At 44.2% G+C, this 24,933-nt stretch overlaps 1 protein-coding gene across 2 annotated transcripts in view; it reads right to left on the reverse strand.

Annotated features, from left to right (window-relative positions):
- Nucleotides 1-24,933, reverse strand: part of MBD5 (methyl-CpG binding domain protein 5) — a 501,160-nt gene that overhangs the window by 398,361 nt on the left and 77,866 nt on the right. For both annotated transcript variants that reach the window (XM_078681764.1, XM_078681763.1), the window contains exon 4: nt 7,940-8,042. In XM_078681764.1, the coding sequence (XP_078537890.1) occupies nt 7,940-8,042 (103 nt within the window). The remainder of the gene's footprint in view (nt 1-7,939; nt 8,043-24,933) is intronic.

Here is a 24,933-nt window from a genome sequence, read left to right on the forward strand (position 1 = left end):
CAGTATAGAACACAATAAAGTTTTTGAAAAAGGAAAGAAAGTAGCAAAGGAGCAAATGCACTTTATAATTCTTTTTACAACCAGTAAGAACTGGTATTAGGGAACGGATCCCAATTAATCCTTGCTAACTGGCCGACGCGTTTCGAATCCAGGTAGTGGTTACCTGGAATCTCATCAGGGCACAAATTAATCTCTCTGTGGGGTAAAGAAGAAACAAGCATTTACAATGCAAAGGTTTCGCCTTTGGAAAAGTTTGAGCTATTGGCATTGTAAATGACAAAATTTGTATTTATGTGTTGGTTTTGAAAACAGATAAATAAATGGCATTGTCATTTACATTGCTAATAGCTCTAACTTTTCCGGAGGTAATGGGGAAGGGGCTCCAAAAAAGACTGGTGCACCAGGCGCGACCAGTGCTAGGACCAGCCCTGGCTGGGAGACTTAACACCCCCCCCCCCACCCTTAAGTTCTGGTCTAGTTGCGCCCCTGGTCATATGATGTGCATTGCAGCACCCCCACAGTGAAAATTGTTCGCAGCACTACTGGCACCGACTTGTTCAAACAGGAAGTAATTCTACTTAAAAAAAAAAAAAAAAGCCAGCCTGGTCATGTTCATGGTATTTGAAGGAGGCTCTCTGGTGTGCGTCAGTGCCTCTTAAATTGGAACATCCATGAGATTCCTAGGAGCAAAAGCGGAGAGATGCAAGCATAACTTTTAAAACACCCAGTAACTAACTGGATAAACCAAATTTCACTACAATAAAAAAAAAGCAAGCAGAAGTAAAGAATCTACGGGATGCACGAGACATGCAACCTTTGCTTTTGTTTTCCTCCACCCAGTCCACATGGGCTGGGACTGGAATATTTTCAAAGGGGCTGGTTTTATTCCAGGCCTTATTTGGTCTCATTAAGAAAGTCTCCCGCCAGCCAGCCTGGGTCCTGTAGGGGAGTGCAAGCGCACCCACCGGCGGACGCTGCACACGCCCGCAAAGAGCTGGGAAAAGTGACTTCTCAAAGCAGGAACCTTGTGAAAAGAGGTGTTGGTTTACACAATTAATAACAGAGCCACCGTGAGATTATGTTCAATGTCACTCTAGCGCCAGTTAGGGTACCATTAAGTTGCCTCACGCTAATGAAAGAGTTAACAGTTCCAGTCGGGGAGGATCTGGTCTCTCCAGTAGCCTTCTCACCAGTAACAAATCCGGCACAGAAACTGCTTCTAAACCTTCAGGGATCGTTAAACACCGATAGTGCTGCCTTGTCCTTAAGTGAGAATTTCGTGGTTGTTGTTCTTACAGTCTCACAGTCTTACAGTGTGTTTTGATTTCTAGGTACATAAATTTGAAAATGTTTTAGGCTGTCTTCGTAAAGTTTGCAGCCTTACTTCATGTTCATTAAAATACGCTGTGTTGTCAAATAAGCTTAAAGGGGGAAAAACCAGAATGACAGAGCTAAGAACAAGGAGTGAAGCCGAATGGTGTTAACGGATAGCTAAACCCTGGAGTGCAGAGTTGGGGACGAGCGCTAATATGCCTCATGATCTGGAAGAAAAACAAGCATTTACCCTCGAACCTGAGGAACCTGTGGAACGGACGGCTATTGGCTTCTTACTCTCACCGCATTCCCTAAGCAGATGGGGATTGGGGTTGTCAAAGATTGGTTGAGGAGTATTCTGAGCCCTCGCGGTGCTCTACCGACCTCCACATATTTTGTTAAAGACTTGTGCTCCCACCACTTCGTTACTTCACTTTTCATCTTTTTTTCAAGATCTTTTAAAAGAAATTTGACATCATTGTCCGTATTAGATTCCAATGTTCTTGTATCAGTACCGTTACTGCCGACTTTTGGTAAATTACTGAACAGCTCGTCTGCGGCTGCCTCTCGCTCGTGTCCTGCGTCTATGGACATTTTTAGAGGATATCTCCGTGAATATTTGAACCTCAACCTCCGTGAGTTCAACAACTTGTACTGCCAAAGGTCCTCTCACCCCGCCTACACAAATGCTGTCTCACTCACCAGTTTTCGATGGATTCCTTTCGGGAGTCCTCCGACTCAACCGACGGTGTCCTCTCACTGGCGTATGCTCTCCCGGACGGCGGGAGGGGGCGGGAGGGGGCGGGAGTGGACACGGACGGCGGGAGGGGGCGGGAGTGGACACGGACGGCGGGAGGGGGCGGGAGAGGACACGGACGGCGGGAGGGGGCGGGAGTGGACACGGACGGCGGGAGGGGGCGGGAGAGGACACGGACGGCGGGAGGGGGCGGGAGAGGACACGGACGGCGGGAGGGGGCGGGAGAGGACACGGACGGCGGGAAACGTGCACAGGACAGCGAGGGGGGGGCGGAAAGGCACACGGAGGGGGCGGGAATGGACAGACTTACAGTGAAAGGGGAGGGAACGGGAAAAAACGTAACTCCGCCCTGGGAAAAAATCTCGGGAACGCCCCCGAATCTGGTCCGGCCTTGACGGACAGATGTCTGTTCCAATGGCTAGCCTCCATTTATGGAGCTAGCCAATGGGACAGGGGGGCGTTTTCCATTTTCCTTACTAGAATCAAGAGATTTCTCTGGAGGCGGAGCTAAGAGCTCCGCCCTCCAGCGAAACCTAAAAAAGGGGGGGGGGGGGGGGGACGTAATTTAATTGTCAAATTTATAGTCAAGGACACTAAACCCTGTTTAATGTGACACTCCAGACTCAACCTGAACCTACCAATGTAGGAATTGATGCCGATTAAAGAAAAGAAGCAAGTCTGGTGAAGCAGCCATGTAGTCACGAGGAAGGAGGGGGCCACCTGCAGTACGAGGCAAAGAAAAAGACATTGGAGAACTAACTCCGTAATCGTGTGGCTAGTCACTGAATGAGCTGTGTGCAATGGAGAATTTGATATCCCCATGCTTGTTATTCAGCCATTCGTGGAATGCGACCAGCTGGGTCTGGCTCCCCTGCCACAGGAGCCAGACGTCATCAGTGGTTCCGTTACATAGATGACGTCTGGCTCCTGTAGCAGGGGAGCCAGACCCAGCTGGTGGCATTCCACGAATGGCTGAATAACAAGCATGGGGATATCAAATTCTCCATTGCACACAGTAATGAAAGGATGACATTCCTTGATGTGGAAATACCATGCATCAATGGTGAGCTCAAATCATCCCTTTACAGAAAGGACACGGACAGAAATACCATTCTGCATCAGAAGAGCGCTCATCCCCGGAATCTAAAATCTAACCTCCCGTACGGGCAGCTATTACCATCAGGAGAAACTGCTCACATTTGGAAGACTTCTCGTCCCATGCAGAGAGATTCTGCCAAGAAAAGAAAGAAAGAGGGTATCCCAAGAAATTATTGAAGCACTCCCTCAAAAGAGCGCGCTTCACCCCCCGAGAAACCCTCTTACAAGTGCGTTCAAAACCTGCACTTGATAGACTAGTCTGTGTCACCACTTTTGGGCCAGGCACTCACAAATTGAGGAAAACTGTGCTTAATAATTGGCATCTGAAGGGACAACCTAGAATGTTCATTTCCACGTCCCCTGTTTGCATACAGGAAGAATCAAAACCTGGGACAACAAATTACAAGGGCAGATGTCACACTACCAAAAAAGAAAAATGACTTATTAACCCAATGGAACCTGAAACCAATCACCGGGCACCACAAGTGTGGCACTTGTGTTGTGTCCCCCCAATACCATTGAAGGTGACGAGTTCCTACATGATGATACCAGATGGAAACATATTGATTTTTCCAACTGTAAGACCAAGAATGTGGTCTATCTGGTCTTATGTCCCTGCGACAAAATCTATATAGGGAAAACTAGACAACAGGTTAATACTCGCATCTGCCAACACAGGTCCCGGCTTAAAAACAAAATTCTCAATGCACCAATGGTGGAACATTTCTTGGAAGCCAAACACGATGAAAATGAACTCAAATGGACGGTGTTACATACATTCCGATCCTTAAATCGCAACGCAGACGTGGACAGAATGCTTCTCAAAAAGGAAGCATATCTTATCCTCAAGCTTAATAGCGCACAGAAGGGCCTTAATAGCCTATCTGAAATCGCAAGACTTTAATGCTACAGTGCCTTGTTCCTATGCGGCAGCCTTAACTGTTCTGATTGCCTCGTTCATCCTCGGCAAACTAATCCTTCACACAATATTCATAAACACGAGGCGCCACCCATTCCATTTCGAAGTAAAATAATTTCTTCCGCTTTAATTCCAGTGAATCATTCCCATCTCCCTTGTGCCTCTATGCACAAGACTACATCTCCCACAAGGCTCAGCTCTCCACCGGAGAGCTCAGATCAGGTAAACACACCCACCTCCCATCTTGAAACCACTGCAGAAACGCCGTCGACCAAGACTGGGGCAGACACAGGTACGCTATGCTCATGCAACCCCTTCTATTTTCCAATTTACTCCTGGCATCGTTCATTTGGTCATTTGTTAATCTTTCCACTCCGCTATTTTTGCAGTGGAAGCAGTAGAATCGTGCCTTGACAAACATAAGAATATAAGAAAACACGAAGCCTTTTGGCCCGGGTCTGTTCATCGCAGGTACGTTTTTTTAAGGGGATAATTACCGAGCATGTTTGGAACACATCCAAGCATTTCCCTCATTCAGTTGTCCTTTTGCCCTCACAGTGTTCGATCACTACGGCGTTCCCTTGATTCAGTTATGAAAAATTATTTCAACACAGCGCCAGCCGCCAGCTCTCCTTAAGTGCACCAGCTGACGGTAGGTTCTTTGACTACTAGCTCATTCAGTGACTAGCCACACGATTACGGAGTTAGTTCTCCAATGTCTTTTTCTTTGCCTCGTACTGCAGGTGGCCCCCTCCTTCCTTGTGACTACATGGCTGCTTCACCAGACTTGCTTCTTTTCTTTAATCGGCTTCAATTCCTACATTGGTAGGTTCAGGTTGAGACTGGAGTGTCACATTAAACAGGGTTTAGTGTCCTTGACTATAAATTTGACAATTAAATTACGTTCCCCCCCTTTTTTTCTTCTTTACCCCACAGAGAGATTAATTTGTGCCCTGATGAGATTCCAGGAAACCACTACCTGGATTCGAAACGCGTCGGCCAGTTAGCAAGGATTAATTGGGATCCGTTCCCTAATACCAGTTCTTACTGGTTGTAAAAAGAATTATAAAGTGCATTTGCTCCTTTGCTTCTTTGCTACTTTCTTTCCTTTTTCAAAAACTTTATTGGGTTCTATACTGATTCTTTACACTTGCTCGTAATTCACTTCTTTACATTGTCATGCCAAAACTATTCTGTGTGTTAATTCTGTTAATTTTTTTGTCATTTATGGTTGAATGTCCCTCTCTTTTTTTCAGTTTGCAATACAACTGTATGGCAAATAGTTCACTAATTCTGATGTAAATATGTATTGCCAATAATTGTCTTTGTGTGTTGGTTCATTCATGATTTTTTTGACAAATTTTGTTTAAATTGAAAAAATGAATTGATATAAATAAAAATACCTTGTTGATTACGACATTTAGCGTGCTCAACTTTCCCCAAGTGTGGATTTAAATGTAGGCGGAGAGGCAATTTTTTGGAGTGTTTGTTGTTGTTGAACCAGCCTACTGTAATCTGGAAAGATGATTATATGATGCGAGGTCTAAGTAAGGGCCTTCTTAAGCCTGGCGTGTTGTAGGATAACGTCTCTATCCTTGCAGTTTTATTATCTAGCAATAATTGGTCTGGGACAGGCTCCGGGTGGAGGTTTCTGTAGGAGGGCCAGATGTGCATGCTCGATTATGAAGCAGGAGGACATTGTTTTTTTATTACTCATACAATAAAATAGTATAACTATGTATTAAAGATCAAGCGAAATAAAGCAAGACAGCTTCATGGGCCTGCACAGACCTTATACACAAGCTGACAGTAGTGTGATGTAATAGCATCAGGGCCAGAGTGGAACGCAACCCGGCCCTAGTAATTACGTTGTACCGGGTGCGTGCTCGGTGGTGGTGGTGGCGGCAGGGGGAGAGGGGAGCATGTGGATGTGCAAGTGTAAAACACTACAGCTGCTTTTGTTACAGGGGTCCAATATTACAGCCATGCTACAAAACCGGCTGACTCTTACAAAAATGGCCGGTGCCGGCTACGGCCCGTTCGACCCTGAACAGCATTCATGAGTAGGGTAAAGCATATATCATGTAGAAAGTCTATTGCATTCACATTTTCTCTTCCTTTCTCACCTCAGACGGCTCTCCTCTTCCTTTTGCATCAGCACTATACCAGAACCTGCGGAGAGCTGGGGTAAGCAGCATTTAACCAGCGATCCAATCGCGCCATTGTTCACTGCACCATTTGACCTAAAATGTGAAATACCGGGTAGAGTCCAAGGTCCACCATCTCCACAGTGTCATGGTAACACCTATGAATCACACCTGTGGCTGTTGTGACTTACAACCCCACATGATTACTCAGGTAATTTCTTGCAAAGAACTGTGTGCCTGCTTGGGAGCAGAGTGCCTGAATTACTGGGGAAGGAAGGTTGCCCAAACAGCACTAAGTAACCACATCCATGCTGCTGCAATCTCGCATTTTAATTCAACTTTGACATCAAGTGTGAATGAAGGCCATATCTTTCATTTGCGAGTTACACTGGAAGGCATTTAAGGGCAAGTTAATCATGTTCCTGATGAGGGTTGCTAGGGATTTACCCCTGAAAGATATGTGACTGAAATGGCGTCATATTTTAGGGACTCAATATATCAGACATTATGTACAGGAAGCATGGTATGAATTATTAGTCAGGCTCTCAGCAAGGGATTAAGTAAAAACCCTGCTGAAGTTCCTCTGTAAACAAGACTCAAGAAGCCTTAGATGGAGACTGAAAACTGTATAGATTCTCAACACCCTTTCTTTTCTTTTAGTATGGGTGCCTTTCCTCAATACCAGGAATTTTAAAATCCATCTAGAGAGAATAAACCATTTATTACCGACGGGATAAACTTGCTAATATGCTTGGACAATCTGTGCAAATGATGCCAACATGCCTGGCAGCGGGTAGCTTTTACACAAGTGCAGTCCTCCAGTGGTTGAGTTCTAAATAATGTCTGTGAGGAGCCCATCCTAAAATAAAAGTATTTTTAAAGGACGGGCGCCTACAGCCTTTCAGCACGTCAGACAGAGAGGAAGGGAGAGTACATTTGAGGCCAGGATTTAGAAGTTGACCCACAAAGCAAGCAGCTGCAAACAAAATCCAGAGCGTGAAAACACAGACTTCACATTACAGACCTCCCTAAATAGTTACAGGACAATTTTAAAATCCAATAGAGTTTGCAATCGGACAGTTTTTCATAACTGACTTGGGGAGGCCAGATTCAGAACACGATGCATATTTAAGAAAAGGAAAATAGCATAAATACTTTTTGATGAGGGAGCAGGCACAACAAAATGAGAAGTAAAACAGCAAAAGTGGCATCTAGAGTCCATTGTGAAGATAAGCAGAAAAGAAAAAAACTATAATTCAACTTGATCTTTTTTTCAGCAGTGAGAAGAGCGAGAAGTTACCTACTTATTCACCATTTTGGTGCTGGAAGAGAGTTTTATGAAGCCTCCCCTTTACATGTTCTTGTTACTCGGACTGTCACATGTGGCCCTTTTGGCCAGGCGACAGGCACTTAACTGTACAATGGGTGAGGTCTCCCTGGTCCTGGATTGGTGCATAGCTAGTGATAAAGGTTTTTCATCCTCGCAGGCATGCTCATAAGCGTGGAAGAAACGCAAAATGGAGGGGAGTGCTACATAACTATACTTATACAAATATCCACATTATTGACTTTCCAAAGAAAATGGAAAAAGCAGTGGAACAACACATACAGACAATTTAGCTTTCAAAATAGCAAATGATAAAATGTACTCCCCTTACTAACATACAATGTTAAAACAGTGAATTTGCATTGATAATACTTTACCTTAGGAAGAATAAGCGGACATTCCAAGCCACATTTGCAAGTTCCATCTGAAAGTAGGTAGGTTTTAACCTGATCTAAGCAGGACAACAAAGAACCACTGGGACTAAAAAGGAAAAACAATATCAGTACTCAATTATTTACAAAGAATACATTGTTTTAAAATACCTGAAGTAATTCAACATATTATAAAACGTTTCCTTTCAATTCTACCTTTAGGTATTCTAAAGATTTGTTTTACACATTTGGAAGCTGCTTAGTCATCATAAAGCAAAAACAGAGATGGCACTGCTGCCAGTGCATATCCTCCAAAATAACCAGTTAACTGGCGACTTTTTCTGATTTTCAAGCTAAGGGAACTGCAAATTACAAGTCATTAACAAATTATTTTAACGGTTAGTAAATCAATTACTCAAACCACCATCAAGTCATACAAAAATAAGCAAACATCCAGCAGAACAGTAAAAAACAAACCTACTTATGCAGTTTGACATTTTCTAATTATCTGGAATCATGTAAAAGGCCAGGGGCTTACAAGAGAGAGCATGCACCTCAATTGTCTCAAAGCTCCTGAATGCCCCTTCAACTGTGTCATGGTGGCTGGATAAAAAAAAAAAAAAAAAAAAAAATTATATATATATTGAAAGAAAAAGAGTTACCCCTCGATATATATTAAAAAAAAAAATGAATTCAAGGAAATGTGTACTGCAACATCACCTTTTGCTTGTTTTAAGCAGCAGGTGGTTCAATTTCCCACAAAGAAATAAGTTTGGATTATTTCAGTTTCTCAAACTATGTATACATTTCCACAAAAGGAAAAAATTAATTCAGCTAAAGCCTTTTATGAAAAATTTCAAGACGACTGGCCACAATGAACCATCCAATACGGAGCTTCTTGGAACAAATACTAAATAGATACGATAATTTAAAAGGGAACCAGTGTTTCAGTTGCTGTTCTATAACTGCTTTTGGCAGAGAATAATTTTGAATAACCCCTTCCTTAGTCACCATTTTATAGTGGCCTTTTTACGACAAGTTTGCACTGACTTTTATTTCCCCTTGCAGTAATCCCTCAATGAAAATAAGAGCATTTGATGTTATGTTAAGTTTAATTTATAACGCGCACAAATCACCCTGGGAGGGGTATCTAGGCAAAACCAAAGGAGAAAGGCAACATCAGAATCTAAATCAGAACAAAGTTATTTTAAGTACTGAAGAGACAGTGATTCGCACAAGTTCGAATATGATGTGGCAATTTGTTCCAGTAATACGAAGCAAAGTAAGACAAAGACCTGCCACCTGATTGGACCATTTTGACGCAAGGAAGAAGTAACAATGCTTTATCGCTAGACCTAAGGAGTCTAGGAGGGCAATAGTGTCTAAGCTTTGAAGCTAAGTAACAAGGGCCATTTCAAGTCATGGCTCTGTGTGTAACGCATGGTGAGCAAAAAACAATGGATGTAGGCCCAGATCTCTGTACTGGGGTGAATGTATGACATTGTTCTGCATTCTGTCCATCAACTGTTGTTTTTACATTTGTCACCCTGAGTGGGAAGGGTGTGCCCAGACGTGGGTCCCGTGATCTCCATGCCACTGGAATCAAGCTATCCTGGCTGAAGAGGGGTGAAACCCTGAAACCGGTCCTAAGATGCTTGTTTCCAGACCAGGGAGGACCAGGCTTGGCAGTTCGGGCTGGACTGTTCCCACGAGGCACAGGGTCAAGACTGATTTGCATATGGCTGGGTTCAAACTGGAACGACATGGTGAGCAAAAAAACGATAGATTTAGGCCCAGATCTCTGTACTGGGGTGAATGTATGACATTGATCTGCATTCTGTACATCAACTGTTGTTTTTGCATCTGTGTATACAGCAACACATTTTAAAAATTCTCTTCCGAACCAGAAGCCAATGTAAGGGACGCAGGAGGGGAGCAGATGCAGCCCCTGATGGCAGATTGCAAATGATGCGTGCAGCGGTGTACTGTACCACTTGTAGTTTTGATAATATTGCCTCATTCGATGAAGCCAATAATTCAAACGGCTAATCACAACAGCATGAACCATCATTTTCCTTGCTGGAAGTGGGAGGAATGGAAAATATCTTCACAGTAACTACATGATTTGAAAACAGGAGCCTGAGGTGGACATCACATGCTCTGTCATGGTAAGAGGTTGCTCAAGGCGTACTCCCAAATTCTTTACCACCTGTTTGGGTGTTGAGCAGTACCAAGTTATATAGGCGACCAATCAGCACCCCACAGTTGTTGGGTTTTGCCAAACAACGTAATCTCTGTTTTTTTCCCATTCAACTGGAAACAGTTTTCAGTCATCCAGGTAGCAATTGCTGTCATCCCAGCTAGAAAGGGCTCTTTTGAATGGGCAAATCTTTATCAAAAGAGAGGAGCTGTGTGTCGTCCTCATACAATATTATTCCAAAGACAAATGCTCTCAATCTTGGCAAGGGGAGCAACATATATGTTGAAGAGAAAAGGGCTAAGGCAGGAGCCCTGGGGCATCCCCTTGTCCAGCGCCATAATGCGAAACTTAAAAAAGCCCAAAATAATAGCTTGCATTCTTTTGGACAGGAAATCGCGAATCCAATTTGGCACTGTCCCATGGATGTGCACTCAAGCTTTAACAGAATGACAGCAGCTTGAGATGCAGGGATGCTTTTAATCTAGCTTCGTGTGAGATACATAAAAATATAGAATTGTTTGAAATATGTGAAACAGGAAGCGCAAACCAAATATTAACTTAAACAAATATTGTTGAGATAGATTACCTTATATACATCTATTGAAATGGTTCTTGCGATGAGTTACATTTAAGATCTTGTATGTACCACAGAGTTCATTCATGTTTTAAAGCCCATTTGTATGCATTATACTTATAATGCTCTTAATTATGTGATTGTCTGTAATTAATTTACCTTTAACACAGCTTTACAGTGAATTCCTCTGGTAATGTAATAATATTCTTGCTTACAAACTAGATGTACTCATTGGGCACTTAAAGGTTCTGGTCTTTTTCTATTCCCAGACTCATGGCAGAAGCAAATAGCACCTGCCTTTTTTTATGGTCGGTGAGATGTGCATACAACCTGCTCAGTTCTTGATGTGGTCACCTTTGATCCCATGAAGTCTGAAATTCTCAACTCATCAGTCTAAGAGTTAAATATGATATGTGAGACTCAGTGGGAAAGGGGAATAGAATGAATTAGCTCTTACAAAGATTGCAAATCACTGAATGACGACTGAGAACAAACCTGAATTTTTATCTTCCTGAGAAATATGTAAATACTAATTTCTATGTAAATGTTGTCTTGTCTTTGGATGTGATCTTCAAATTACAATATCTCCAAATACAGGATTCTGATGTATACACTGGTCAGCAACTGATGTTTTGTGTTGAGCATTTCAGTAGATTGAAAACAATTAGATGTACCATACAGCCCAGTATTTATCTCTTTACTTTTCTGTAGTTTTTATTATCACATGTTAAACGACACACACTTGGTACAAGCTAAGTGCATGAATAGCAGGCTATGGGTAGAGGAAATGACCTTGGTCACACCATGCTTCTAGTACCAAATGTGACACAATGGCCCATGTGCGTAGAAGAATATCAGGCACCCTGTGGACATACCGTGCCTCTGTAGCCCACAAGGCATAGTCAGATGTATTCAACTGGCTCTTGGCACATACACTGTCCTCTAGATTAGTGGTGCATGGTCTTAAACCTTGCACTATACTACGAGCTGATCCGCATTTGACTTAACAATAAGCCTTCAAATGCTAATTCTATGTTTATTGGATCAACCTTCCTATTTTCACAATCATTTCGTTTAAGGGACATCTACATATTACAGTTGTGAGAATATGTAAAGTATTCAATAGTTTTAACAATGCATATGCATTAAACAAAACTACTGATTTAGACTTTAAAACTACCTCCACATGCTTGCATTGAAAAAAGCCACATGATCTTTCAAAACCATTCAGAAATACACCATTCTCAAACCTCTAGCAATGCTGAAACCCACAAACCACTTCAACAACCCTCTTCCCTCCAATTTCTTTAATGAAATCAAACCGCTATTACTCCACTCTGGACCAAGATTGTAAATAACTCTTCTTCAAGAGGACGATCTAAAAATCTTGGATAAAAACGAATCTTGCCTCCTAGTCCTCTTTGCCATGTCTTTCGCATACGATACAGTCAAGCACAACAACTTACTAGACTTACTGGAACTTAGAATGGGTTTATCAGAGCCCGTCCTAAACTGGTTCACCTCGTTTCTCAAAACCAGAACACATAGAATTAAGACTAATCAATCCCTATCTAATTGCCCTATGGTCACACTAGGGGCCCCACAGGGTTCCTCCCTCTCACTAACTCTCCTTAAACGGTTAATGGAGCCTATAACCAAACAGAGTTCACTCAACATTCACTATCACAAGTATGCTGACAACACCAAAGTGTACCTGAAAGTCTCCTCCGCAGAACAAATCAGATCCCTCAATTTAATGCTACGAAAAACCCAAAGTTGGCGGCAGGCAACCGCCTCAAATGAAATCGGTCACCCACCATTGAGAAATGGTTGATTCAACTAACAGCCCTCAACTGCCTGCCACAAGTGATTGATTCAGCAAGATCACTGGGAATTACTCTGGATAAGAAACTTAAAATGCAAAAGCACATTAGCGACTCCACCTAAGGAGCGAACCTCCATATGAATATCTTGAGAGAATTAAAACCTTTCCTTCCTAATGACTTCAAATCTGCAGTGCAAGCCCTAATAATTCCTAGGTTAGACTACGGAGGTGCAACCCTCAGTGGCCTGCCCAGATCAATAACAGCTCCTCTAAGTGCCTTCCTTAACTCTGCTGCAAGACTCATCATTGATCAAAAAGAAACAACCACATCACTCCTGATTTCAAAGCGCTCAACTAGCTCCCTTATGAAGCAAGAATTCAACTAAAAATTGCCTGCATGACCCATAAAGCCCAACACTTCAATATCCTGAGATACCTTGCTCAGAAGTTGAAACTTTCTGGTGGCAGTAGACTGTCCAGAAACTCCAGCACCTTACTCTAAAAAAAAAAAAAAAAAAAACTACAACAAAGCTTTCCTGGGGATTGCCCGAGCATTTGGAACTCTGCCACCCTGAAACCAGACTGACTTCCACCTAGACAACTCCAGCGACACCAACTCCACTATCCTTCATGACAACCTCGCCAGCATCGGACCTAACCAACTCGTCAACACACCGATCCACAGAGCAGGACACACCCTCGACCCCATCTTCGGAGCAGGAAACAGCATCCAATTCAGCCACACAATGCAGCCGCCATAAACTGACCACCACTGCGTACACTTCGCCATCAACAAACCCAAGGCACCCAAACCAGCCCCACGCCCCCCACGAAGTAACTTGAGCAGGGTTACCGAGGGGCAACTTAACTCCACCCTCACCCGAGCCAGAGAACTCCACACCTGGATCTGTAACTGCGCAGACGAGCTCACCCCGCTACGCAACTTCGAAAGACAATGCCCCAGGAGAGCCACCTGGTTCACCACCGCTCTCCAAGAAGCCAGACGCACCAGCAGACGCCTGGAGAAGAACTGGAGAAACACCAGGACAACCGAAAACCACACTACTTACAAGGACGCAATGAAGGACTACCATAACCAGATCAGAGCCACCAAGAGCAACTTCATCCACACAACACAATCCTGGCCAACTCCATCAACTCAAAGGAACTTTTCAGTGTCATTCAAGAATTCACCAACCCATGCAGCGAAGCCACAGACATCACCCCATCCCAAGACCTCTGCGATAAGCTTGGAACCTCTTTCCACCTCAAGATCAAAAACATCTACGACAACTTCATCGACCATCTACAAGGTGCCAAAGACGGCGCCTGCTCCCCAGAAACACCAGCCAGCCCACCATCTCAAACTGGACACCGATCACGGCCGAAGATATCGCCCTGACCATCAAAAGCATCCACTCTGGGAGGGGCCCCCCTCACATCCACCACAGAACTGCGGCCGCCATCGCACCTGAACTACAACGCACCATCAACACCCCCTTCAAAAAAGGCACCTTCCCAGACAACTGGAAGTGTGCAGAAGTGAAACCCCTGCTCAAGAAGCCCACAGCTGACCCAACCAACCCAAGAACGTTCGGCCCATCTCGCTCCTCCCCTTCGCAGCCAAAGTTGCAGTGAAAACAGTCAACAGGAAACTGACAAAATTCATTGAAGAGAACGCCGTCCTCTACCCGTCCCAATCCGGATTCCAAGCAACCACAGCAGCGAGACGACCCTACTTGCCACCACAGACATACGCACCCTCCTGGACCATGGCCACTCCACAGCCCTCATCTTACTCAACCTATCGGCAGCCTTCGACACAGTCTCCCACCGCACACTAGTCGCCAGACTACACAAAGCAGGCATACAAGGAACAGCCCTGGACTGGATCTGATCATTCCTCACCAGAAGAAGCCAAAGGATCAGACTCCGGTCCTTCCTCTCAGACCCCACGAAAATCACCTGCGGAGTCCCACAGGGATCATCCCTGAGCCCTACCCTCTTCAACATCTACATGGCCCCCCTCGCAGCCATTGTCCGACAACATGGCCTCAACATCGTTCTACGCGGACAACACCCAGCTCATCCTCTCTCTCACCAAAGACCCCACCACTGCCAAACGCAACTTCAAGAAAGAAATGAAAGACGTTGCAGTCTGTATGACCAACAGCTTCCTGAAGCTCAATGCCGAGAAGACAGAAGTCCTCGGTACCACCTATTCTGCATGGGACTGCACCTGGTGGCCGACCTACCCCCTCAGACCACGCCAAGAACCTCGGCATCGTTCTCGACTCATCACTCACCATGAACCGACAGGTCAACGCCTTCACCTCCAGCTGCTTCAACACCCTCTGCAAGACCTTCAAATGGATCCCCCTGAGTGAGTCAAGGAAGACAGTCACCCACGCACTCATCACCAGCAGACTGGACTATGGAAACACACTCTACGCCGGCATCAACAAGTCCCTACTCTGCAAACTCCAGACAATATAGAACACCGCCGCCAGTCTCGTCCTCAGCATCCCCTGACATGAACACATCAGCCAACACCTATGAAGTCTCCACTGGCTCCCCGTGGAGAAAAGAATCACTTTCAAAATCCGCACTCATGCCTACACAACACCCAATACCCATACCCCTCAACAACAGAATCAACCTCCACGTACCAAAAAGAAACCTCCAATCTTCCAGCCTCGCACTGGCCGAAACCCCGTGCATCCACAGAGCCAGATCAGGCAGAAGATCCTTCTCTCACATTGCAGCCAAGACCTGGAACAAGCTACCGGCAGACATCAGAAGTGCCCCCTCAATTAACTCCTTCCGGAAGACCCTCAAGACCTGGCTCTTCGGCTAAACAGATCTGCGGACTCCCCCTCCCCCCCCTCCTCAGCGCGCTTACAATTCCCTGATTGATTGAATCCCTCAACTGATTCTTTCAAGAAAAAAGTTTAAGTATTACTCATAAAAAAAATCTGAGGATCTTCTCAAGTAATGTTTCATAAATTACAATGATTTCATAGCACTGTAACCTCTTGCATGTGCTAGGACGGCTGGGAGCTGTCCGACACCACAGTCCTAGCACCCACCCACGGGGGAAGCGGTGGCATTCCCTATGTGTACCACCCTTCCTGTTGCCCCCCCAGACCCCTCCACAACATCTAATGATGTCAGCGTGCACCGCGTGCCGGCGTCATTAGACATCATACGAGCCGGAAGCCATTTGCTTCCAGAGCGTCTAGGAGAAAAGTAAGTTTCTCCTCGGGGAGAGGGTTTTTTTGAAACAAAGAGGCATTGGGGGAAAGGAAAGGGTTATCCTTTCCTCCGATGTCTCTTTGAAGCATTCCTTCTGCAAGATCGCGCATGGGGCGCGATTGTGCAACAGGAATGCCCACCAGACACCGGGGATTTGTTTCAATTTCAGCATGATGGGGAGCGGCCCCTTGGGGAAGGGTCACTCCCACTACTAGGTGATTATTTTGGCAGCTTCTGCCCCCCACACCCCTCATGGGGGCAGATCGGCCTTATGTTTTTAGGCACATCTTTCCCCAAGGGGACAGAAGCCATTAAACACCAGGGATTTCTTTGAAATATTGATTTTGGCGATGTCGAGGAGCGGCCCTTTGGGGAAGGGTCACCCCCCATTACTGGGGTGATTATTTTGGCAGTTTCTGCCCCCCTTAGGGGCAGATCGGCCAAGGTTTTTAGGCCCATCTGCCCCGAAAGGGGGCAGAAGACACTAGACAACAGGGATTTCTTTTATAGATCAATTTTGGCAATTTCTCCCCTTTACTGGGGTGATTTTGTGGGCCAATTCCACCCCCCTTGGGGGCAAATGGAGAATACGTTTTAGGCCCATCTGCCCCCAAGGGAGCGGGGGGGGGGCAGAAACCACTAGACACCAGAGATGGCTGAATGTTGTTATGGGGCAGCAACTTGGGCAAGTGTCTGTGATTATTTTGGCTGTTTCTGCCCTCAAGGGAGGCAGATTGGTCGTATGCTTGTAGGCCCACTTGCCACCAAGTGAGGCAGAAGCCACTCGACACCAGGGATGTTGGTTCCACCAAGTTGTTGTTTTTAGGGAGAGGCCACTTCTGGGAGTGCATGTTATGGCTTTATTGTTAGGGTCATTTGCCCCCCGGCCCCCCAGCTTGGCTGGTAGATTGTGTGTGGACTGGTGCATTATTTGCATAGGTGATTGTAATGTTTTACTTCTCATTTTTATTTTAGAGCAAAGCTTTTGATTCATGTTTGCAGTTTCAGCAGTGGTTGATCTGCAGTTGGCGTAGGTGCAGGTGTTAAGAAAAACGTTTTTGTTGTGTTTACTCCAAATGAGTATTATGGTAATGAATGAATGATTTTTTTGTAAGTGGTGTCATAATAGCAGCATTTTTTGCTTATGTTTGGAGTGTGAAATTGTTTCTGGATTTGTGCACGATGTGTATTGCGTTGTCTCGTGTAATTTTCTTTTTCTTTTATACTGGGATATTGTTGGTCTTTGCTGAATCTGTGCAGAGTAGGTCGTGGTGAGCCTAGCGTTTCTGGCAAGTGAGTTGTATCGTTCTGGAGTACATAGATATTCGTGATAAAGCCACATTTTGTTTATTACTTATTTTACAAAGTGTTTGTTGTTGTTGACTTGTTTGTCAAGTTGCCTTTATTAGTAAGGATTATGGCCAGCCACAGGATTACTGCTCAGCAGGTGGTTAGTATGCTTCTCGACTCTTCCTCTAACCAGGATTATGAGACTGACTGCATCTGATGCAGAGGAGGAAGTGCAAGATTCTGGCACTGATTTTTTTTGTCCACAAGAAATCATCTGATGATGTGCTACTCAAAGTGCGGATGAAGTGCCTGTTTTACAGGAGGACACTGATGTGTCAATGGTGCAGCAAGAGGCATCTGGATTGCAGCCTGAGGCTGCAAAGCTTCCCATTGGAAGTGCTGGACTCTGGGTTGATCCAACCATGGTACAGCTGGTGTTGACTACCTTTAGTGGTGAAGCAGGGTGTAGAGTGAACTGTGACTTTATTTTGCCATACAGTGTTTTCAGTTGCTTATGAATAAGGTATGTTTGGCTGAGATTGTTGAGCAGACTCATTTGTATGCTGAACAGTATTTGTGGACAACAGTGCTAGACTTAGGCCCCGCTCTGGAGCTACCTGGTAGACTCTAACAAATCTCGATAAGATGACGTTTTTGGGTTTAACTTTTTTTCTGGGCTGGATAAGGAAGTCGTCCCTGTGTTCATATTGGTCTACCAGTCCCTTGATGGCAATGGCCATATTTCCTGCAATTATGAGTCATAATCTGTATTTACATTTGCTTCAGATGCTGCATTTTACTGATCATGCTTCGGCGTTGCCACAAGATCACCCTAACTGTGACAGTCTTTCTAAGATTTGGCATGTCCATCACTTTGTAGATTGATTTTCAGAGCTCCATACTCTAGGGAAAGAAATAGTGGTTGATGAGTTTAAGAAATTGTTCATCCATCTTTTCAACTTAGCAACTTTTTATGCTTTTGTTGTGTTCAAGGAGTGTTCTCCAGCGTCAAGGATGACTTTTGTTCCGTTTCAGGAGTCTCTGACAGGCAGCCTTGTTGTAGTGGAACAGGCAAGCGTTCCTAGAGTTGAAGTGGCAGAGGATGTGGCTAGATTGAAAGATCCCCTCTTTCCTGATTTAATTCCTCCCACGCCCGAAAAAACACAAGCCCTTTTAAGAGATGTAGAGTGTTTGGATTCTGCAGTGTGCGCCCACATGTTTCAGATTGCATCATAGTTTTTGGGAGCAACCGTGAATCTAATAGTAAACAGCCTAGTCTGAATTGTTTTAAATTTGTCGTTCTGTTTCACGGTTGACTGGCACTTGGCTGGCGGTGTGCGTGGACTGGCGCTTGACTGGTGGCGTGGGAGTAGTGACTTGCTAATGGTCATTACACACACTGATAGCAAAGCGCCACTGCTCACACACTACCTAAACCGCCAGCTAATGTGATTTCAGTCACGTGGGCATATGAAAGTGATGGGCCCTTGAATGGCGCTGTCTGTTGATGTGAATGTTGTAATGTTCTGGGCCCTTGGTTGGCGGTGTGAACGGTCTTCTGTGTATCACGTATGAAAGGTGTGTGAATGGTCTGTAAAGAGGTTGGTGCCTTGCCGTGGCTTTACAGCTCACGAGCTACGAGTTATTGGTTCAGGGTTTTAACCTTTTAATTATTAACAGTGCATTTCCTTTTTGTGAACTCTGTTAATAAAATATACATTTTGAAGATTTCACTCACCCTCGTGCCAAATCCAACCAGTTTGTGTGTGTACTTTAGGAACAGATGGTAATATTTGTATTGTCTGTCTTTCTGTGCAAATGTGTAGTTTGTTTCTAGGGAAAATCTACCAAGTTTAGATATTTTTGTAAATTAAAAAACAATGGGGAGTACTGGGTGGTGTGCCTCTCATGGATCCCAACAACTTTTTTTTTTACACAAAAGGCTATGCAAACCTCAAAATGGTGACTATAGTCTACAGTCACACATTTTCCTTGCATTACTATGTCAATCTTCTGGTATCAGAAAAACCACAATTTTGCTACCAACCAGCGTTTGCTCAGGTCTCCGGATATACATGGTAGCTCACTTGTGTCGGTGGTCCAAGTAACTGCGACAAGCAAGGGCCCAAAACGTATTGTGGAGATATCAAAAGGACTTATCACAAAACAGCCTAATTTTGCAATGGGGGGAGGGGGGATAACATGGTTTTTTCACCTGGGCTGGGAGGTGATCTAGGGTCACCGACCAAACCCAGACATTTCTGAAAACTAGACACCTGGGGGAGTCCAGGGAGGTATGGCTTCAATGCCCCCCCGCCCGCCCCCAACGGTTTTCTACCCAGAATCCCCTGTAAAAATTACATTTAGTGGAAAACAAAATCAAATTTTTCTCACGTTTATGTTGGAAAGTTGTTGGATCACTGGGTGGACACATTTCCTACAGGCAAGGGATCACTGGGTGGACACATTTCCTACAGGCAAGGGTCCAAAACGTGTTGTGGAGACATCAAAATTACCCATCACAAAACGACCTGGGTTTGCAAGCAGGGGGGGGGGGGTGTCTGTGTTTTTGTGCCACGGGCTTGGCGGCCATCTAGGGACACCTACCAAACCCAGACATTTCTGAAAACTAGACACCTGGGGGAGTCCAGGGATGAATGGCTTGCATGGACACCCCCAACGTTTTCCTACCCAGAATCCCATGAAAACCTCAAATTTAACAGAAAAAATGAAAATAGCATTTTCCTCACATTTCTGTGACAAATGTCCTTCCACACAGTGTTCCCCTTGGACGCCCTATAAAAAGGATACCTCACTTGAGTGGATGTCCAATGCAGAATCACCTAAACTTATATTTTTTAAATATAGCACTTATAGTTTAATGTGCTATCCCCTCAATCCCTATGGTTTTGTCTCTTACCAGTCGGAGGCCCTCAGCCCACCCACACAGGTGGTGAGGTACCCTTTTGTCTGGAGACCTAGGGGAGTGCTGGGTGGTGGGAAATGTGTGTCAGCCCGGTGATCCCACAACTTTTTCACACAGAAATGTGCGAAAAGTGTTATTTTTTTCTGCAAAATTTGAGGTTTAAAGGGGATTTTGGGTAGGACAACGGTGAGGGATCCACACAAGCAATACCTCACTGGACCGCCACCGGGTGACTAGTTTTCAAACTTTTCTTGGTTTGGTAGGTTTCCCTAGATGGCCACTGAGACCGGGGCCAAAAACCCAGGTGACCCCCACCTGCACTTGCAAAACCAGGTTGCTTTGCGATAGGTAATTTGGATGTCTCCACAATACGTTTTGAGCCCTACCCTGCCGTGGCGACTTTGGGGAATTTTGGGTGCCAGCTGAGCTAGGGTTCAAAATCCACAGCCAGGCACATTGCATAAAAAAGGGTCTGTTTTCACTGGAGAAATGTGATGAGTCCGCTTTGCGTTTTGGGCTGTTTCTTGTCGCGGGCTCTAAATCTACCCACACAAACCAGGTACCTTTTTTATCAGGAGACTTTGGGCTATGCGGGGCGGGTGCATGTCTGTGGTTCCACGAGAATTCCAGAACCTCCCATCACAGAATTGTGAGGAAAATGTTTTTGTTAATTACAATGTTTGAGGTTTGCGATGGATTCTGGGTAACAGTACCTGGTGAGAGCCACACAAGTCACCGCATCCTGGATTCCCCCGGGTGTCTAGTTTTCAACAATGTATTGGTTTGCTAAGTTTCCCTATGTGCATGCTGATCTAAGGTCCAAAACCCACAGCTAGGAACACTGAAAAAAAAAAGGAGCAGTTTTCACTGGAAAAATGTGATGTGTCCACGTTGCGCCATTTCCTGTCGTAGGCACAAGGCCTACCCACACAAGTGAAGTAGCATTTTTATCGGGAGACTTAGGGGAATACAGAATAGTAGAACAAGTGTTATTACCGGGTGACTTTCTTTGCCTTCCTAATGTAATATAATATGTAAAAAAAAAAAAAAAAACATTTTTAAAGTCATTTTGAAAAATTACCTCTATTTCACATGCTTGTATGGGTATCCACAATTTTGGAGATGTGCAAATAACTACTGCTTCTAACTCTATATTTTGTTCCCATTTCAGAAATGTATAAGTTTCTTTAGTAACTATTTTTCACTCTTTAGATTTTACCAAATTAATTGCTATATACCTGGTACACAACGAAAAACCGTTTCAAAGACACAGCTCAATTATTGTCTCTGGGTTCCCCAGTTTCTTGGTGAACCTACAAGACCTATTTATCCCCACAACCACAAGGGTCCAGCGGATCCAACTGTATATTGCTTTCAAAAATGGTCATACTTAGAAGAAGTTACAAGTGAAAACGTTGGCACAAATGGCTGTTTTTTTTATCTCAATGTCAATTTTTTTTATTTTCAACTGTTAGTTTCTATAAAAAAAAACCTTTAAGGATCTAAACAAACGGCCCCTTGCTGAATTCACAATTTTGTCTACTTTTCAGAAATGTATAGCTTTCCTGGATCCATTATTGCTTTCACTCCCATTTCTAACACTAACCCTAAGGAGGTTGAAAGCACACAAAAATAGCAAAAATAGGCTATGTACCAGTAAAATGCTAAAACTGTGTAGACAATTTTGGTTTTCTGACAAAATTCTGCCGGTCCCTGAAAGCTGATTAGATGGTGATTTCAGCACCACAACCCCTTTGTTGATGCCATTTGCAGGGGAAACAAAACAGACACTTTCTTCTGCAGCACTTTTTTCCCTATTAAAAACAAAATATTGCTATATTTTGGCTAATTTCTGGGTTCCTTCCAGGGGAATCCACAAACCCTGGGTACCTTTAGAATATTCAGGGAGCTGGAAAAAAGGACGCAAAATTGATGTGGATAACTTAAGTGGACAAAACGATAAAGGGGCCTATGAGCGTACTACCCCAAACAGCCAAAAAAAAGGCTTAGCACCAAGGGAGGTCAGGCAGTGAAGGGGTTAACTTCTCTTTCCAGCAGTCCAGTCTATTTCCATGTGCATGTTATTAATGGATAGGACTATTATTGGACCCTCATACGATTTGATAACAGCAAATAAAAGATTAACAGTGGACAATTAACACACATTACGCAAATGACAGATTGGTTGAATTAAGATTTTTATTCAGGATATGAGATGTACATTGTGGGATGTTCAGTGCTGTTATTGAAAACAATTTCAAAAAGGGGGTGGTGATGGACAGAGTATCTGAGTTAATCAGAACACTCCTACCCAGTCAACAGATCAGGGCTTGATCCATCACCGTTTTTTAGCTCACTGCACCATCCCAGTTCAGAACCTGGCTATATGCAAATTAGTCTGTCCCTGGCCCAGTGCATCATGGGAACAGGGCAGACCAAACTACCAAGCCAATTCTTCACTGGAAAGGAAACAAGCTTCTGGGGACCGGTTTCTGGCATTACAGCCGTCTTCGGCCCGGCTTGCTTGAATCCTGATGGTGCAATGAGCAAGGGACTCATGTCTGAGCATACCCTTCCACACTCATGGTGGCCAAAATAATTTCAAAAAGGGGGTGGTGATGGACAGAGTATCTGAGTTAATCAGAACACTCCTACCCAGTCAACAGATCAGGGCTTGATCCATCACCGTTTTTTAGCTCACTGCACCATCCCAGTTCAGAACCTGGCTATATGCAAATTAGTCTGTCCCTGGCCCAGTGCATCATGGGAACAGGGCAGACCAAACTACCAAGCCAATTCTTCACTGGAAAGGAAACAAGCTTCCGGGGACCGGTTTCTGGCATTACAGCCGTCTTCATCACCACCCCCTTTTCTGAATCATTTTGTCCACCATAAGCGTGGAAGGGTATACTCAGATGTGAGTCCCTTGCTCATTGCACCATCAGGATTCAAGCAAGCCGGGCCGACGACGGCTGAAATGCCAGAAACCGGTCCCCGGAAGCTTGTTTCCTTCCCAGTATAAGAATTGGCTTGGTAGTTTGGTTTGCCCTGTTCCCATCATGCACTGGGACAGGAACAGACTAATTTGCATATAGCCAGGTTCTGAGCTGGGATGGTGCAGTGAGCTAAAAAACGGTGATGGATCAAGCCCTGATCTTTGGACTGGGTAAGAGTGGTCTGCTTAATTCAGACACTCTGTTCATCACCACCCCCTTTTCTGAATCGTTATTGAAAACCAGTACAACACCAGGCCTTATTGCTGTACCATAAGTTCCAAGTTTGATTTTAACATGAGTCCAAGTTTTATTTTAACATGAAAGCAGTATAAATGGATGTTGAACTTGGTGTTTCTGAGGTATGAACTAATTTCTCTGTGCACAGGCGAAGAATGGGTCCATGCACCTGTTTGTGCTAATATTTCACTGTCAGACGTATGCACTAGAAAACAGAGTGGTGGGTGTCTTTGTGTCTGTCTAACTTTCACTAAATTATAGCTCATACACTAAATTGTAGATTTTCTGAGTTAACGTATACAAAGTAGGCAGCATAGTTTCATTAAAACCAGCTCGTTGATCCCTTTTTGGATTGAGCATGGGCACTGAATTTGCTCACGATATGCCTCCTGACCATTTTGTCAGAAAGGATGTTGAGCTTACAAGTGTGCTTTTCAGACCAAAATGATGTGTATCCATATAGGGTAGGACATTGTACATTATATTGATTTTTGTTTTCACAATACTGATAATTAACCTTTCAGAAAGCAAAGCTCCATCCTGCTCTCAATGAAGGATAATTACATCATGGTGGCGCCATCTACTCAACTGAGACCCTATTCAGAGTTCAACCCCTGACCTGCTGGTCGCTCAACAGCAACATTGTAGCCAGCCAAAGCGATTTGAGTAATGCTCCTCAAGAGGGGAGTAGATGTAGGTACTGGTGGTCCAGGGGCCTTGAGATGGTCAAACAGGCATATTAAGTGGCTTATGACAATGGTGGCTTACAGCAAGAGTATCCACTGCAGAAAGGTGCTTAGAGGTAGTGGCTGCACTATTGATTTGACACAACAGGGCACTAAAGCAGTAACAAGTGCAGCAAAAAACAGTGTTTTCCACTTCCTACTGAAAAGGAAATTAGCAGTTATAATTGGTTTTATTGGAACGCCAGAAACTCTAAGTAGAAGTTTGGCTATATTGTGTAGATTTGCGTCTGCATTGGATGTGCACACTGTTTATGTGTAACCACTATGGATGTTTACATTATATATGCAGTTTTGTGGTTTACGGAGCAGCATCGGGATGAAGAATATTATTTAAGTTTGCGTGAGAGTGCACTACATCTGTGCCCTACAGGGTTTCTATAGTGCTTTACCAATGTATTATTCATTCTTCCGTTTCTTAGTGAAGTGAGTTCTGCAATGTGTGTGGTGTAAATATATGCTGGGTGTATCATATATGCATGTAGTGTGTCTGTATTTTGTTTCAGTGGGAGCGTAAGTGCAGTGAGGAATATGGAGGAAAGGCATGTGCTTCTGGTTGCAAGTTTTTGTTGTATGCCCTTATCTATGTATTTTGAATGGCAATGCCAGTGTTTCTGGATTGAGCAGTATACAAGCGTTAATGTGCAGAGTGTGTCTGTGCTTCATCTCCTTCTACCTACCAGTGAAACATCCAGTTGACCAGACCGAGGAGGACTGGGAGAGATAACGGTGTTTTGGACATTGCTGCATTAAACCTGTGGAAAAAGACAGACTCTAGAGGTTACATGAAACTCCAATGGAAGCTACTATACCACTAGATTCCAATACACAGCTTCTATAAGGAACCGGACATAGATTCTCTCATAGCGGTTCAGTAAATGTTCAACACAGGCCTGCTAGAAGTTTGATCCAATAGAAACTGAAATTATTGCTTGGGCCGCCTTCACGTTAAAA

This window comes from Lissotriton helveticus, chromosome 3_1 (genome assembly GCF_964261635.1).
Source record: "Lissotriton helveticus chromosome 3_1, aLisHel1.1, whole genome shotgun sequence".
In the NCBI taxonomy this organism is placed as follows: domain Eukaryota; kingdom Metazoa; phylum Chordata; class Amphibia; order Caudata; family Salamandridae; genus Lissotriton; species Lissotriton helveticus.